This window comes from Nelumbo nucifera, chromosome 2 (assembly GCF_055504915.1).
Source record: "Nelumbo nucifera cultivar China Antique chromosome 2, China Antique-T2T, whole genome shotgun sequence".
In the NCBI taxonomy this organism is placed as follows: Eukaryota; Viridiplantae; Streptophyta; class Magnoliopsida; order Proteales; family Nelumbonaceae; genus Nelumbo; species Nelumbo nucifera.
In genome coordinates, this window is record NC_142650.1 from 78,800,545 (window position 1) to 78,819,561 (window position 19,017).

At 42.4% G+C, this 19,017-nt stretch overlaps 1 protein-coding gene and 1 non-coding gene across 2 annotated transcripts; one reads left to right on the top strand and one right to left on the bottom strand.

Annotated features, from left to right (window-relative positions):
• Positions 1 to 17,229: 17,229 nt before the first annotated feature.
• Positions 17,230 to 17,336, bottom strand: LOC148802355 (small nucleolar RNA R71). The gene has a single exon (XR_016083238.1). It is a non-coding gene; the product is annotated as a small nucleolar RNA R71 (small nucleolar RNA).
• Positions 17,337 to 17,901: 565 nt separating this feature from the next.
• Positions 17,902 to 18,714, top strand: LOC104589535 (uncharacterized). Its single transcript, XM_010247881.2, has one exon. The coding sequence runs from the start codon at positions 17,902 to 17,904 to the stop codon at positions 18,712 to 18,714; it is 813 nt and encodes a 270-aa protein (XP_010246183.2).
• The last annotated feature ends 303 nt before the right edge of the window (positions 18,715 to 19,017 follow it).

Consider the following 19,017-nt stretch of genomic DNA (forward strand, 5'->3'; position numbering starts at 1 on the left):
GGCCTCTGTCAGATAAGGTTCAGATCCGTTTTCAGATAAACCTTTTTGTCCAGTGAGTGCACACCCATCATATTCAGGTTACGCCAAGGTACCGTGAGAGAGTTCCCATTTTTTGGTGAAGCCCCTCCCACATCGGTCTATGACGCTCCTATCATCTTATGAAACACTTTGACAGATCCAACAGCAAATGGATAGCCCAATTTTATGGTGCGTTTCCTCATTACTGAAGGACCCATCATTGTGCTAAGGACGGAAGAAGAGCCCATCATGGTGCGTTTCCTACCAGTCCGTTGGGAAGAAGAGCCCATTTACTTCACCGAGGACGATGTGCATGGGATACAATACCTGCTTGGTGATGCCCTATCGTCAAGATTGTGATCAATGACTTTGAGGAAAAGCGGGTCTTGGTAGACTCAGGGAGTTCGGCAAACATCCTATTCCTAGAAGCCTTTGACAAGTTGTAGCTATAGCAAAGTGACATGAAGCTAGCTGATCCACCCCTGGTGGGATTCAGTGGCGAAGTAGTTAGGCCCCTTGGCTGAGTGACAGTACCAGTCCCAATAATAACATGTCCTAACTCAATGCACTTCAAGCACACATTTCCTAGTGGTCGCGACTCTGTCCCCCTACAACGCAATTCTAGGTCGACCTATTTTGCATGCCCTGAGAGCACTAGTGTCCACTTATTATCTGTCGATAAAATTCTCGACGAATTGCAGAGTGGGGGTAGTACGAGGTGACCAACTGAAATCGCACAATTGCTACATGGCAGCATTGAAAGGCAAAGCAAAGTTGATAGAGGATGTCGAACTAGAGCTCCACCCGAGCACACAGAGGAGCGAGCTACCCCTATGGAGGAAACAGTCCACGTACTAGTCTTTGAAAGCGAGTGGTGAGAACGAAAAATATCATATTTTTCTCCCTTAATATGTAGTCTTTTATATTTATATTATGCCCAAATGGACTCATTATTCTTATATTTTGGTTTAGGGCACGGAAGGAGGCGTTAAGTGAAAAACAAGGCTAATCGGGTAATTCTGGACAGTTTCGGAACCACGTGGTAATTTGGGCATAACTCTCTCATCCGGACTCCGATTGAGATGATTCAAGATGCGTTTAAAAGATAAGAAAAGGTTATACAACTTTCCTATTTTGGGTTTTAATAGATACAGACTGAATCGAAGTAAAAATCAGGCCCGAATTAGCTGCAACCGCACTGCTGACGTGTTGGAGACATTCCTTAGCCTTGAAGCTTTCATCCACGAATTCACCACTCTCCCACTCACACAAGAACTTTGTTTTATCTTATTTTTGAGTCTTTTCTTGATAAGTCAGACTTGGAGATTGTTACCTAGAGAAATTTTAGGAGATTTTGTAGGCTTCTTTTGGGGGAAGTAGAGAGAGGGAAAATAAGAAAAGAAAATCTAGAAAGCAAGGAGAAAAAGAAAAGGCTGTGACCTCTCTTCTCTTCTCCTCTCCTTTCTTCTCTATTCTTTGATTTTCTTGAGTTTTCACCATGACCATGCATGGCTAAACTCTCATACTTGGTCGAAGGAAGCAGAAGCCTCATAATCCACCAAACTGTGAGATCTAATTTGATTTTTATTGTTTGATTCATGCTTTGAATATCGAATGTTCTTCTATGTTTATGTCTATGATTGTTTCGTTTGATTGCTAGGAGGCCTACTAGTTTATTATTCGTTACAATCTATTGCTAGATTAGATATCAAATCCGTAATTGTTTGATCCCTCTAATCTGCGAAGCAAATAGAGTTCAATGATTTGCTACGTCAGAAATCGTTAGATTCTAAGAAGAACACTTGACTGAATTAAATTCAACCACTTGTGCTTGTGTTGTTTAGCTTCATCGATCTCTAATGCTTAAGGCTATTGCTGGATTAAATCTTGAACGCTTGTTTAGGGGTTGTTCAGTAGTAAGGGTTAAGAGGATCACTTGTTTTCTAATTAACTATGAAAGGGAGATGCAGGAAAGTAATTCCTACGATGAATATTCAAAGTCTGAATTGATTTATTTTTGCATCGATGAGCAGTAGTGAAATTCTGATGGTGGATGTTATCTTAGACCAAGATTCATTCTTTTGGTTAGTTTCAGCACTCTAAATTTCTGGTTTTCGTTACATACACTCCCCTCCATCTTTGATTCACGTAGCACATAATTTAGGTTAGATACTCTCTGTGGGAACGATCCATACTCGCACTACTACATTTTATTTTTATGAGTATAGGTTTTATTTTTGGGTGCCTACGACAGCATGCCACCGAGCCAACGAAGACCCTCTAGGTCGGCACTCTGCTAAGTGAACCTCTTTAGTCACAGCTAGTAAGTTTTTTACTCAATAACTTACATATTTTTGCTTGTTCTGCAGTAGAAATGTCCGATATTTGACCCTAGTATAATCACTCATAAACTTAATGTGGACCCCTCAGTCAAGCCAGTTAAACAAAGGAAATGAAACCTCGCCCCGGAGTGGTGGAGGGTAGTTGACGAGGAAGTCGGGAAGCTCCTTGCAGTAGACTTCATTAAGGAGGTCCAATACCCGAGCTGGGTGGCCAATCTCGTTCTGGTGAAGAAGACCAATGGAAAGTGGCGCATGTGCGTTGACTACACCGACCTCAATAGAGCCTGCTCGAAGGACTACTTCCCACTCCCTAGAATAGACCGCCTGGTAGACGCGACCTCGGAGCATGAGTTGCTAAGCTTCAGGGAATCCTACTCCGGCTACAACCATATTAGGATGGATGTAGCTGACCAGGACAAGACTGCTTTTGTAACTGAACTGGGGCTATACTACTATAAAGTGATGTCCTTTGGATTGAAAAATGCTGGAGAAACTTTCCAATGACTTGTAAATAAAGTTTTTAAACCTCTTACTGGAAATAAAGTAGACTGTTATGTTGATGACATGGTTGTGAAGACCTAGCTTTAGAACTCCTTAATTGATGATCAGAATTGTGTTTTTCAAATACTAAGGAGGTTTAACATGAAGCTCAACCCGAACAAGTGTGTCTTTGGGGTTACGTCGGACAAGTTCCTCGGCTTCATAGTAAACCGGCATGGCATCGAGGCCAACTCGGATAAAATAAAGGCCATACTAGATATGAGACCACCCCACAAGATAAAAGAAGTCCAAAGGTTAACTGGTCGGGTAGCTGCCCTAAACCGGTTTATGTCAAAATCTGCGGGTCGGTGCCTACCTTTCTTTAAAACAATAAAAAAGAATGAAGACTTTGTGTGGACCAAAGTGTGCCAGCTTGTGTTTGGCGAGTTGAAAAAGTACTTAAGTTCCGCACCAGTTTTGACCCGACTTAAGGAAGGTGACAAGCTGAAATTATACCTCTCTACAAGTGATGAGGTGGTCAGCTCGATACTGATTAGAGTGGTAGACCGGGTCCAATGGTTCATCTACTATGTGAGTAAAGTCTTGTAGGCTGCAGAAACCAGATTCCCCGATATCGAAAAGCTAGCATACGCGTTGGTAATAGCAGCTCAGAAATTATGCCCATACTTCCAAGCCCACACGATCGTCATCCTCACCAACAAACGAGGCACGTTCTATTGAAGCCCGAGGTGTTAGGGAGATTGACGAAGTGGGCCATCGAGCTGAACGAGTACGACATCCGGTTTGAGCCACATCAAGCGATCAAAGCCCAAGTCTTGGTGGACTTCGTATCAGAATGTATATTCAGCACGCCGACCCCTGAAGTGATTGAGCCGGCTGGCACATCGGAGGTCTCAACCAGCACGACATCAGTACCAGTTAGAGAAAGTCCGACCTGGATCCTCCACGTAGATGGCTCGTCTAACCAGCGAGGAAGCGGTGCTAGATTGATATTGTATGGGCCGAGCGAGGTGAACCTGGAGTATGCTCTCTGGTTTGGATTTGAGGTGTTGAACAATGAAGCAGGGTGTGAGGCATTGATTTCCATGCTAAGCCTGGTGAAGGAAACCGGCGTAAAGCACCTTGTAGTGTACACTCCTAGTTGATGGTGAACTAGATCAACGGCGATTACGAGGCCCGAGACTCAACAATGGCAACTTACCTAGCTAAAGTAAGAGAACTCCTGCCATACTTCCTCTCTTGGTTTGTTTGATAAATACCGAGGTTTGAGAATGCTGAGGTCGACGCTTTATCACAGTTAGCAAGCACTAGTGACAATACGATGCGAACGGTATACATTGAAGACTTGCCTCATTCTAGCATTCTCGAGGGCCAGAAGAGGTCGCTCCTGTGTTCAAAGCACAACCGAGCTGGATTGATTCGCTCGTTAATTATCTGCACCATGGGACCCTACCAACAGATTGTAATGCAGCTTGGAGGGTAGAGTGTCAGTCAGCTCGATACGTTATTATCGACAAGCAGTTAGGAGGTCCTTCACGCTCCCCACTTACGTTGCTTGCAACCTCGGAAGCAGATTGGGTGCTCCATGGAATCCACGAAGGACTTTGTGGAGGACACTTGGGAGGTAGAGCACTAGCCCAAAAAGGAACTAGGGCAGGGGTATTACTGGCCCACCATGAAAGCAGAGGCACTCAAGCTCATCAAGAAATGTGATAAATGTTAGAGGCATGCCAACATCCTTCATCAACCTGCTGCCGATTTGATGTACTTGACCATCCCATGGCCTTTTGCGTAGTGGGGGATAGACATCCTTGGTCCATTCCCACCAACAACCGGGCAAAGAAGATTCTTGGTCGTGGTAGTTGACTACTTTACGAAGTGGGTGGAGGCTGAGCCGCTGGTAACAATTATAGCCCAAAACGTGTAGAATTTCTTTTGGAAAAATATAGTGTGTCACTTTGGACTACCCAAGGTGTTGATTTTGGACAATGGAAAGTAGTTCGAAGATATCAAGTTCCAAAACTGGTGCACCGAGATGAGGATCCAACAAAATTTCACTTTAGTTGTAGACCCTCAAGCGAACGAAAAGGCCAAGGTGATGAATAGGGCTATCCTTCGTGGACTAAAAGCTCACTTGGCATGAGCTAAGGGGCTGTGGGTGGATGAGCTGCCTAGTGTCCTCTGGGTCTATCAAACTACCATCAAGACTGCAACCGGGGAAACACTTTTCAACTTGACATACGGAACGAAGGCTATGATCCTTGTTGAGATCAAAGTACCGACTCTGAGGCTTGACGTGTACAAAGAGGACGCAAATGACGACGAGCTTTGATCTAACCTGGACCAAATCCACGAAGTACGCGGACCTGGCCTATATTTGGGTTATGGCATACCAGTAGCGAATAACTCGGTACTATAATGCCCGGGTCAATAGACGATAGTTCCGAGTTGGTGACCTGGTGCTCCGTAAGGTAATGGTACCTGAGCTCGGCATAGGTAAGCTCGGACCGAACTGTGAGGGTCTGTATAGGGTAAGACGAGTGTTCAGAGAAGGCACGTACGAGCTAGAGACGATGAAAGGGAGGTCGGTACCCCGAGCATGGAATGTGTTAGACAGGTATGCCCTTAGATCCAATCAGATTGATGTACCTTTTGACATTTATTATAAATGAATAAAGTACATAATTGATTCATGTCATTGTGGTGTGTTTCTGTGTAATACCCTTAAACTGGACACTTAATGAGACTCGTGTTAGTTTAGAATCTTCACAGCCATTGGATAGATCTGGGGAGATTTATCCTGCCAAGGTTGACACTGATCTACCACCGAGTTCGTTGGGGTGGCTTGTCTCAGCTGCCAGGGTGAGACCTGAAGTACATGCAGTGTGGGTTTTCTTGAAACCCTGAACTGGATCGAAATTCCAGTATTTCCAATATTTCAAGCATCATTCTTGAACCATAAACTGAACCAGATCTGAACCAAAAGGAGTAGGAGAGGATTATACCTGATACAAAGAAATATTATCTCTCAATGGAGGTGTTCATGCCCAAGGAAGGATCCAAAGACTGCTCCCACTAAATATGGCGCAGTGCAGGATGGAGCAAAATCAGCAGCATTCTCCAAGAACTTGATCCTTCATAAGAATAGCTGGATGGCACGTGAGCACTGCTTCAAATCAGTCCTTTCACAAAGGGCTAATATCAAGATCGAATCTTGATCTCTCCCACAAAGTTGGAGATCGAACTGGAGGTCTGGCGGCGGCAAGAAAGAGTTTTTGCAAAGATTGCAGAAATCTTTCTTCTGTGATTTCAGCTCTGAAGACTAGAGACCTTTTTCTCTCTTGTGTTGTGTGTCTAAAGGCTGCCGCCCCCTCCTTCTTTTATAGGCTTAAAGGGATCAGCTCCTAATCCCATTAAGAGTTGCTGATCCAAATCATATTTGGATTAGAAGTCCCTTTAAGTGAAAGGGAGAACCCTTATCTTATCTGTAGATTAGATCAGCCCTCTCCTAATCCTATTAGGAGGCTCCTAGATCTAAATCTTATTTAGATATTGGACTCTTTGAGTGGATAGGGTCAAAGCCCAATCCTATCAACTGATTTAATCCCAGATCCGCCCCTCATTTAAACTAATCAAATCAGCCAAGTTCGAAATGGGCTTTTGGCCAATTAAGGTTGTGTGCTCACTTAGCCTTCCAAACTGCTGCCCAGTTGGGCTTCCTTGTATGGCGTGGGACCCAAACATTGATCTACACATCAGCCACATGGGTTCGGCCCAGCCTTTGTTACAACGCCTGGCCGAATACACTGCTATGGATAGTGCACCCCCTAAAACCCATCAAAAGGGCTCTATGGGCCCAACACTTACCCTAAGTGGTCCCTGAGCCAAGCCACCTTGTAACACCCAGGGACTGTGGGCAGATGCAAGATTAGCCCATCAGGTATTGACCTCAATGGTCTTACACTTAACCTCTCAGCCCATAATGATCATACACTACCCGACAAGAGAGGGCCTCTCCCTCGGCTGCAAGGAACAGTGTTGCACTCTCTACTTATATGGATCTCGGGAATTAAAACATTTTCGCAAACCTTTTAGAAACCATAATATATATATTTTTATATCTCATATAAAATATACTTTGCAAAACAAATCTCAATGATTGAAATCGGCTGCCGGCAGTCTCGGTTTCCATCAGTAAGAGTGCATCCCCGATCATTACCTTTGTCCGACAAAGGGGCTGATCCTGTCACTATGATCACCCACTCAGATGAATTCTCAGACTGTCCCAACATACCCAGGTTTTGACCCTCGCTAAGGATTTCACTGATTGGTACATCAAAGACAGCCCAATCCGACACCTAGTGCAGTATCATAATCGAGTCTAGGGGTCAGGTGTAACTTTCCAGTTTTGCCCATTAATCTCCAAGGTCCAGGGCAATACTGGAAATCTGGTCCAGTTCAAAGATTCAATTAATCCTACACTGTATGTGCCTAGGGTCTCACCCTGGCAGCTGAAACAGGCCACCCCAACCGACTTGATGGCACCACAGTGTCAGCCTTATCAGAATAGGTCTCCCCAGACCGACCCACTGGCTGTGAACATTCTAAACTAACACGAGTCTCATTAAGTGTCTAGTTTAAGGGTATTATACAGAAACATACCAAGGGAACATGAATCAAATATGCACATTTATTCATTTACAATAAACTCATAAAGTACATCATTTTGATTGAAGCTAAGGGCATACAAAACTGTCTAACATCTAGATCTACGCAAATGGGCAGAAGGCGTTCTACCTAATTTGCACAATTAGCGTTTTTCTGGGAAATTGGTTCCCAGTTTTTGGGTGAATGATCTGAAATTAAATCTTTATTAAACTAATTAACATTTAGAATTTTTCTATATATTTTTCTTGGATTTTGGGTTGTTTGTATGGTGGAGATCGAATTCTTTAATGGCGCAAGAACTCTGCGCATCTGCTTATTTGTTCTATGCAATTTTGGTTTATAATTAATTTTTCTTTTCTTTTAGACCGAATGTATAGGAATTCAAATATGATGTAATATTAATAGAAAATTAGGTTTTCTATTTTATTTCATTCGAAGATGAAGAAGAAAGCGTGAGGGAGAGAATTTTGCAAATTCGGGTTCAGCAATCTGTGATTTGCAGTTTTGGAAATTGCATACTGCAAACTAACCTTTCTTTTGCAAGGTAGCAGTCTCACGAACAACCCTTTTACTAATTCTTGATTGTCATGCATCAGTTGTCTAATTTTAGATCATCTTCTTGAATTGAATCTTGAATTAAATATCAAACCCTAGTCCCATTCGAACCAGATTGGACCAAACTGGTTGGACCGAATCTATGGTTCGATGGGGGTTGTTCTCAGCCCTAAAATTTCCTATATGGGCCGAGGGATTAATGGTTAATTGCAAGATACAATTCAACTCACACCTGTAAAACCCAATTTTAATCTGTTAAAACTACTTTAGCCCAATTCAACACAAATGTTAGCCCATATACCTAGATAATATTAATTGGTAATATTATGAAATTAAATGGGCTTTACATATGGGTTTTACAGTTATTTAATTGATTGGATCAATTATGGATTTCATGCATGTGATGTATGGATGTGTTGTGTGTTACGTTCATGGGCCATAAGTATTTGGCCCATGCTGATTTGATAGTGGTTCTTACGCACACCATGGCTGAATGCACATCATTGCCATGGTGTCCTTAAGATCATTGGATGATCTCTCTATGTGGTGGGCCCCACACCACTTTCCTCCCTAAGACGAACCATGCAAAACCCCAGCCGTTTAGGGCCCATCTAAATCTGGCTTTATGAAAGCCAGTGGGAGCCACTTTGATTTGACCTAAATCGATCTAGGGAGTTTTTCGATCCCTCCATTTAAAATAAGTGCATGTGATAGGGAATTTCATATGATGAATTCTCTAAAGGCCTTCCATCATTAGTATGAAGGTTGACTGTATTGGTGGGTGGGGATGCACCATAAAATTGGGCTATCCATTTGCTAATGCAGTTGGCTGGATTGCTTCATGTGATGATAGGGGCATCATAGACCGATGTGGGAGGGGCCTATCCTAAAATGGAAGACTCTTTCACGGTACCTTGGTGTTCACGAACATAATGGGTGAGCACTTACTGGATAGAAAGGTTTAACCTAAAATGGCTATGAACCTTGTCTGACAGAGGCCAAAGGGAAAGCTCATAAGATGAGTTGATGAGATCCTTCACAGAAGGTGGTGGGGTTTTGCAACTGAAATATTTGGCTCCATGCTCCCTATGTGGTTTCCCACATTTCCAAAGACTCAACTGTCTCCGTCACTAGGATTGGAGGGAATTTCAGAGATGCCCAAAATGGAAATGGAACATAGATTGAAAGTCATATTTATGTGATGACATGAATCAATTAGGTTGTGGACTTACAAATCTGCCTTGCCTTTACCAGAAATGGCAAACAGAAACTTCACCAAACTGTTGGATGACAACAAACTCAAGGGCCCTAATTATGCTGACTGGTTCCAAAACCTTATGCTGGTTCTGACGTCCAAAAAATTGGACAAAATTGCTAAGAACCCTGCTCTGGATTGTCCGGGTGGCAAGGCTTCTGAGGCCCAACAAAGAGAGTATCAAGAGTGGGAAGAGAAAAACTCTTTTGCCCGGTGTTATATTATAGCCTATTTAGATAATCCGATACAACGACAATTCGATAAGATCGAAGTGTACAAAGATATATTGGATAGTCTAAAGACTATGTATGAAGAGCATAACCGTTCTACTCGACAAAAGATCTTAAAACTGTGTATGACCACACAGATGATTGAGAACCAACAGGTTCACGACCATTGTCTAAAGATGATGGGTTATATCAATGAACTAGAGGCTCTCGGGTCAGGGCTAGACCATGACACCAAAATTGATGTTGTCCTCAATTCCATGCCTCTGTCCTTCAATCAGTTCATCATGAATTATAACTTGAATAAGTTAAACGTTAGCCTTCAAGAACTCAACAATATGTTGCAGAGGGTTGAGAACTGATTAAGAAGGATAAGCTGATTGCCATGCTTGTTGAAGGTGGCAAATTAGGCAAGAAAAAGTGGAAGGCTAAAAGGAAGGATCAAAAGAAAGGTAGCAAAGCTAAAAAGCAAAAGGAGGATAAGGTGTCAGATGCCTGTCACTACTGCAAACAAACCAACCACTGGAAGAGGAACTGTCCTCAATTTCTAGAGACTAAGAAGAAAGGTAATTTCGAATATTTTATCATAGAGACCAATTTGTTGGTGACTTCTGCTTCCTAGTGTATTGACTCTGGGGCATCAACTCATGCATGTAACTCATTGCAGGGGTTCAAGATAAGCAGAAGACTGAATGACGGAAAAGTGTCGCTCTACTTGGGGACTTCTACAACAGTTGCAGCTACAGCTATAGGAACTATAGAACTGGTTTTCAGACAATGAACTATTGTACTTAAAGACTGTCTTTTCGTACCTAATTTAAGAAGAAATTTGATTTCTATCTCAAAATTGTGCATTGATGGTTATTCTATCTTATTCAGTAATGTGATTACTATTAAACAAAATAATAAATTCCTCGCATACGGAGAACTTGAGAATGATCTATATGTTCTCCATCATTCACTGGAAACAAACATTACCGGAACTACGTCGGAAATAATCCCCAAGAAGAGAACTCGTGATACAGTAAGTCCCACATGCATGTGGCATTACCGACTTGGCCACATTAACATAGATCGTATCACAAGGTTGGTAAAGGATGGTCCTTTGGATTTCCTAACCGTAGAAGATCTTCTAACTTGTGAACATTGCCTTCAGGGTAAGATGACGAAACGACCATTTACGGGAAAGCCTGAAAGATCTACAGGCATACTTGACATTATACATACTGATGTATGTGGTCCCCTGAATGTTAGGACACGTAACCAGCATGTTTATTTTATAACCTTTACTAATAATTACTCACGGTATGGTTACGTGTACCTAATGAGACATAAGTTTGAATCTTTTGAAAAGTTCAAAGAATTCAGACAAGAAGTCGAGAAACAATTAGGGAGAGAAGTTAAGACCCTTTGATCAGATCGAGGTGGTGAATATCTCTCTGACGAATTCAGAGACTACTTAAAGGACAATGGGATAGTATCACAACTAGCTCCTCCTACTACATCACAGTTAAACGGTGTGTCAGAAAGGAGGAACCAGATTTTATTGGATATGGTCCGATCACTTCTCGTACACTCAGAACTACCTACTGAAGGGATGAGAGATCCATCCTATGGACGCCCAAAGATTGCGGAATAAGGGGCGAATTTCAAAAATTTTATCTCTCCCTTCAACTGGGAATCGTATTCCCCATTTAGAAAATCATATTTTCATGGATCAATCTTGAACTATAAACTGAACCAGATCTGAACCAAAAGGAGTGGGAGAGGATTATACCTGATACGGAGAAATACTATCTCCTAATGGAGGTGTTCACGCCCAAGGAAGGATCCAAAATCTGCTCCCACTGAAGATGGCGCAGTGCAGGGTGGAGCAGAATCAGCAACGTTCTTCAAAAGAACTTGATCCTTTGTAAGGATCAACTGGACGACTTGAGTACAGCTCCAACCAATCTTTTCACAAAAGATTGAAATCAAGATCCAATCTTGATTGCTCCCAAGAACTGGAGATCGAACTGAAGGAATGGCAATGGCAGGAAGGTGGCGGCAGGAGAGAATTCACAGTATGCAGGAAATCTCTCAATCTCTCTTTCTTTAAGAGAAGAATGCTGTTGATGATGTAAAAGGCTACTGCCCCCTTCCCCTTTTATAATCTCAAAGGGATCAACTCCTAATCAGATTAGGAGTTGCTAATCCAAATCATATTTGGGTTAGAAGTCCCTTAGTGATAAGGGATAATCCTTATCTTATCTACAAATCAGATCAGTTGTCTCCTAATCTAATTAGGAGGTTTTCAGATCTAAATCTTATTTAGATCTTGGGAGACATCTTCTTGGAGAGAGTGACTCCGTGCCTGAAAGGAACATTTCCTTTCTTGGAGTTTTCCATGCTGTATCTTTTGACTATTTTGTCAATGTAAGCAGATTGGGATAATCCTATTATCCGCTTCGATCTATCTCTATAGAGTCGAAGACCTAGTATACAGGAGGCTTCTCCAAGATCTTTCATGGAGAATTGCTGCGAAAGCCATACTTTCACCGTAGTTAACATTCCTACATCATTCCCAATGAGTAGAATGTCATCTACATACAGAACCAAGAAGGTAACCTTATCCCCACTGTACTTCCTGCAGACACAGGGTTCATCCGGATTTTGCTCGAAGTCAAACGATTTGACAGCAGAGTTAAAACGGATGTTCCAACTTCTAGAAGCTTGCTTAAGCCCATAAATGGATCTGTTAAGTTTACATACCATGTTTTCCTGACCTGCAGCAATGAAGCCTTGCGGCTGCTGCATATAGATATCTTCAGTAAGATCTCCATTCAGGAATGCAGTTTTGACATCCATCTACCAAACTCATAATCATGGTATGCTGCTACAGCTAGCAGGATCCTAATGGATTTAAGCATGGCCACAGGCGAAAAGGTTTCCTCATAATCGATGCCCTCTTTCTGAGTGTACCCTTTCGCCACCAGACGAGCCTTGAAGGTCTCAACTTTACCATCGGGGCCCTTCTTCCTCTTGTAAATCCATTTGCAACCGATTGCCTTTACCCCGGAGGGCGGATCTACTAGAGTCCAGACTCCATTGGTCTCCATTGAGTCCATCTCCGCTCTCATGGCCTCCACCCACTTCTGGGAATCTATGTCCAACATAACTTCCGCGTAAGTCACGGGATCCTCCTCACTAGTCAAGGTTTCCACCAGGTAACTATCCTGGTCATAACCATAACGGACTGGTGGCCTGGATGCCCGAGTGGATCTTCTATGTTGGTCACTACCTAGAACTTGTGGGACATCTCCCACTGATCCTGAGCTCTCCTCATCCAGAACAACTTCCTGACGATGGGTGTCCAGGATATAGTCGGTTTCCAAGAATTGCGCATTTCGACTGCAGAACACTTTCTGCTCACTTGGGTCATAGAAAAGGTAACCTACAGAGCCTTTTGGGTAGCCTACAAATAGGCAACGGCTGGTCTTAGATTCCAACTTGTCTGCACTCGTTCTTTTAACGTGTGCTGGACAACCCCAAATCTTCAAGTGTCTGACACTTGGTTTCTTTCCGGTCCAAAGTTCATATGGAGTATTCAGAACCGATTTGGTTGGAACCCGATTCAGCACGTAAATCGCAGTCTCTAATGCGTAACCCCAAAAGGATGTGGGTAACTCTAAGTGTATGAGAAGCGACCGGACCATATCTAATAAGGTCCTATTCCTCCTCTCTGAAACACCGTTAAGTTGTGGTGTAGCAGGAGGAGCTAATTGTGATACTATCCCATTGTCCTTTAAGTAGTCCCTGAATTCGTCAGAGAGATATTCGCCACCTCGATCGGATCGAAGGGCTTTAATTTCTCTCCCTAACTGTTTCTCGACCTCTTGTCTAAACTCTTTGAACTTTTCAAAGGATTCAGACTTGTGTCTCATTAGGTACACGTAACCATATCGTGAAAAATCATCTGTGAAGGTGATGAAATACACGTGTTGATTTCGTGTCCTAACACTCAAGGGACCACATACATCAGTATGTATTAGGTCAAGTGTGCCTGTACATCTTTCAGGCTTACCGTCAAATGGCCGTTTCGTCATCTTGCCTTGTAGGCAAGGCTCACAGGTGGGAAGATCTTTTATAGCTAGAAAATCCAAAGGACCATCCTTTACCAACCTTGTGATTCGGTCAACACCGATGTGGCCAAGTCGGTAATGCCACAGACACGTGGGATTAATTGTATCACGGGCTCTCTTCTTGGGGTTTTCAACCGACGTAGTTTCGGTTATGTTAGTTTCTAGAGAAGGATGTAGAACATAGAGACCGTTCTCCAGTTCCCCGTATGCGATGAATCTGTTGTTTCTTTTAATAGTAATCGTATTACTAAAGAAGACAGAATAACCATCTGCACACAGTTTTGAGACAGAAATCAAATTTCTTCTTAAATTTTGTACATAAAGACAATCTTTTAGTACAATTTTTCCTTCTCTAAAATATAATTCCACGGTTCCTATGGCCACGGCTGCAACAGTTGCAGTAGTCCCCAAGTAGAGTGTGACTTCTCCTTCACTCAGCCTTCTGCTTACCTTGAACCCCTGCAGTGAGTTACATGCATGAGTTGAAGCCCCGGAGTCAATACACCAGGACGCAGAAGCTTCCAATGGACTTTGGACTCTAGTAGATCCGCCCCCTAGGGTAAAAGCAATTGGTTGCAAATGGATCTATGAAAGGAAGAAGGGCCCCGATGATAGAATTGAGACCTACAAGGCTCGTCTTGTGGCAAAAGGATACACTCAAAAAGAGGGAATCGATTATAAGGAAACCTTTTCGCCTGTGGCCATGCTTAAATCCATTAGGATCCTTCTAGCTGTAGCAGCTTACCATGACTACAAGATTTGGCAAATGGATGTCAAAACTATGTTTCTGAATGGAGATCTTACAAAAGATATCTATATGCCGCAACCACAAGGTTTCTTAGTTGCAGGTCAGGAACACATGGTATGTAAACTCAATCGATCCATATATGGACTTAAGCAAGCTTATAGGAGTTGGAACATCTGGTTTAACTCTACCGTCAAACAGTTTGACTTTGAGCAAAATCCGAATGATTCTAATGTTTACAGGAAGACCAGTGGGGATAAGGTTACATTCTTGGTTCTGTATGTAGATGACATTCTACTCATTGGGAATGATGTAGAACTGTTAACTACGATGAAAGTGTGGCTTTCACAACAATTCTCCATGAAAGATCTTGGAGAAGCCTCCTACATACTGGGTCTTCGACTCTATAGAGATAGATTGAAGGGGATAATAGGATTATCCTAGTCTACTTACATTGACAAAATAGTCAAGAGATACAACATGGAGAACTCCAAGAAAGGAAATGTTCCTTTCAGGCATGGGGTCACTCTCTCTAAGGGTATGTTTCCCAAGACTCCCGAAGAGATTGAGGGCATGAAAGAGGTTCCCTATGCCTCAGCCATAGGGAGTATCATGTATGCCATGCTGTGCACTCATCCTGACATTTCTCAAGCAGTGAGTGTGGTAAGCAGATACCAATCTAACACAGGGCAAGAGCATTGGACCACTATGAAAAATATACTAAAATACCTTCGAAGGACAAGAGAGTTTTGTCTGGTATTCGATGGTAGTTCACTACAGATCTAGGGGTATACTGATGCTGATTTTTAGTCAGATCCAGATGATCGAAAATCTACATTTGGTTATATCTTCACGATAGGATCGTGTGTTGTGATGTGTACGCATGCTGCACATCATTTTTATTGATGTATACATGGTTTTAATGATGTTTTGCAATGGTTTTTACCCTAATTGAGCAGAATTCCAAGAAAATAAGAGTTTGGGGCAATCTAGGGTGAAGAAAGCATACTTTGGCCCATCAAGAAGGAAAGCCCAGCCGAGACCCCATGGGAAGCACTAAAGCCACCAAGGAGAGAGGCCCAACTACAGCCCATCCGAAACCTTATTGGAGAACAGCAGTTCAGACCATCAAGGAGAACATCCCAACTGCAGTTCGGCCCACCAAGAACAATAGCCCAACTACAGCTCTAAGGGAGGCTCCAAAAAGGCGGTTGACCTTAGAGAAGAAGGAATGGCTGAAAGGAAGAGTTTAAAAAGAAAAGAAAAAACAGGAACTAGGGTTCGGACCCCTGAAGACAAAACCAAAGAAGAAGAAGAAGAACTTCTAGAGAAGAGAGAAGGCTGTTGAATGCGAATTGAAGAGTAGGTCGAAGGTTGACGCAGAAATCTTAGGTTGTCTCCTTCTTTAATTCTGCAAATTCGGTAACCTAGATTCGACTAGGGTTTCATGATTTTTCTTTATTGAATCTTTCTTTCTTTCTTTCTTTTATGCGAACCATGATGGACTTCAAATCTAATATGTAATTAAAATTTTAGCATATCCGATTGATTGTGATTTATTCTTGGGATTTCTTGATTAGGGTTTTCGATTAATAGAATAATCTTGTCCGAATTGTTCTAATTTCTTGAATTGCTTGAATTACTTGAGGAAGAGTTTAGGTAATCAGACCATCTAATCAAAAAAACGGATTGAATGCATCTTAGAGATAAGTTTCATAGTTCATTTGGCATCCATTCATACCTGAATTGATGACCTTCGAATTCTTTATTCTTAATGCATCTATGGCGATTAAATTTCTAATAGAGATATAGGAATTATTGCTCATAGATAGAGTGGGTTGTGCTCAAGAGAGGCTGCTCATACAATTAGGGTTTCGCCAACCCAAGACTCAACTCACTTCGGTTGGGCTGCTTAAAGATTTAAGTGCTAAATCGGTTCTACTAGTTCTTGCATGCAGTATTTCCTCTTATCATTAAAGGCGGTCTGATCCGAAACTGCTTAGGGTAATTTGATAGTTAGGAGTTAGGTTTTTCTTTGTTCAATCTTTCGGTTTATCAGATAACTAAAGGCTGATTCAATACTAGTAGTTGTTGGATCAATCCTCATGGGAACGACACTCTACTCATCATTCTACTACTTGATCGGCTAGTGCACTTGTTAGTGTCTTCTAAGCACATCAAGTTTTTGGCGCCGTTGCCGGGGATTATCACAACAATATTAGGAACCATCTGTCATTGTTAATCTGATTTTGTACATTATGTTTATGATATTTGTGTATTAGTCTCTTTATTACTTTGACTTGTACAGTTTATGACACGCAGAAGTGAAAAGGAGAGCATCAATTACGATCCCGAGATTGAACGAACTCTTTGTCGCCGCCTTAGAGCTTCTAAGCAAGGGAGAGCTGAAAGTGCAGAGATGGCCGAACAAAGGAGCATGATGGTTTATGCTAAACCAACCCTCACTGGGGCAGCCTTGAGCATTGTGAGACCAGCAATAGCTGCTAACAACTTCGAAATCAAACCAGCAATCATTCAGATGATTCAGAATACAGTTCAGTTCTGCGGCATGGCTCATGAAGATCCAAACACTCACATCGCCAACTTCTTAAAAATATGTGACACATCCAAGCACAATGGGGTTAGTGATGATGCGGTGAGGCTCAGATTGTTTCCATTCTCATTGAAGGACAAGGCTAAGACTTGGCTGGACTCTCTACCAGTTGGATCGGTTTCTACTTGGGATGAAATGGCTAGCCGTTTCCTATCCATGTATTTCCCTCCGTCCAAGACAGCAAAGATGAGGAATGATATCACCACCTTCTCTCAGCAGGATGGGGAGTCATTGTATGAGTCATGGGAGTGTTACAAAGAATTACTAAGGAAGGTCCCTCATCATGGACTCCCCATATGGCTGCAAGTTTAGACATTTTATAATGGGTTGACCAAAGCAAATAAGACTATTATGGACGCTGCAGCTGGGGGATCCTTTAATAACAAGACCACTGAAGTTTCCCATGCACTCATTGAGGAGATGGCTGCAAACAACTACCAATGGCATTCCAAGAGAGCCCAAGTTAGGAGATAGCCCGGACTTCATAATGTAGACACCTATACAACACTATCTGCACAAATCGGTGCCCTCAGCAAGAAGATAGATGAAATGCAGTTGGCAGCCATGCATGTTCAGACCGTAGCCTGTGAATGGTGTGGGGGAGGTCATATCAGCACTGAATCTCAAGTCGGAAATCAATTCATGTAGTCCCCCGAGAAAGTAGACTTCGTAGGGAATTTGCAAAGGCAACAAGGCAATTAGTACCCTCATGCATTTAACCCCAGTTGGAGGAATCACCCCAATCTATCTTGGAAAAATCAAAATGCGGTGAAACCCTTTCCTCAAAATTTCCATAAGCCAGAGAAGAAATCCAATCTAGAGAAGCTGATGACCAAGTTCATAGCAAGTGCAGAAATGAGATTTCAGAACCAAGAAGCATCGATCAAGAACTTGGAAACTCAAGTGGGGCAGTTGGCTCAGATGATATCTTCTAGAGTACAAGGCGCCTTACCCAGCAATACAGAAGCAAATCCAAGAGAACAGGTGCAGGCCATTACTTTGAGGAGTGGTAAGGATTTGCAAAAGGTGGAGAAGAAAGCAAAGGAAGAAGGCAAGGTGAACGCAACCCTAAAAACCGAAAAGAAGGAGAAAGAGCAATCTAATTCAAAGAAAGAGAAAAGTCAACAGCCACAAGTACCATTTCCGAATAGGTTAAAGCAACACAAATTGGAAAAGGAATTCGGTAAGTTTCTTGAAATTTTTAAGAGTTTGCATATTAACATTCCTTTTGCAGAGGCCTTAGCCCAGATGTCGTACTATGCAAAGTTCCTAAAGGAAATATTGGTGAATAAAAGGAAACTGGGAGATGTGGCTACAGTTGCATTGAATGAAGAATGCTCAGCAATCCTCCTCAACAAGCTGCCTCAGAAACTGAAAGATCCAGGGAGTTTCACTATTCCTTACGCTATAGGCAGTTTGAAAATTAACAAGGCATTGTGTGACTTAGAAGCTAGTATAAATTTGATGCCCTATTCGGTTTTTAAGAAATTAGGATTGGGTGAACCCCAACCCACTCGAGTTGCATTGCAATTAGCTGATAGGTCCATCAAGCATCCTAGGGGAATCATAGAATATGTACTTGTTAAAGTTGACAAATTCATTTTTCCTGTGGACTTCATAGTGTTAGACATGGAAGAGGACGTTGACGTCCCACTTATCCTAGGGTGACCCTTCCTAGCTATGGGAAAGGCAACAGTTGATTTCCAACAAGGACAACTCAGCCTTAGGATTCAAGATGAGGAAGTAACTTTTAAAATGTCCGGTGCTATGAAACATGCACCTTCTAGTGATGACTCATGCTATATGATAGATGTCATTGATTATGCGGTTGGTGGGTGTTTTTAGGTCAACGAGCAGCGCCTCAAACCATATGTAGCGGATGGAGCATTGCCTACCTCATCAACTATATACCTAGATGTTCATTGATTCCACTGGAACGTCGAGCTTCAGACGAAAAACAAGCGCTTATTG

What these genes read in the sequence shown, in the direction of transcription:
- LOC104589535 (XM_010247881.2), top strand. Translation starts at nt 17,902, where the DNA reads ATGAGATTTCAGAACCAAGAAGCATCGATCAAGAACTTGGAAACTCAA.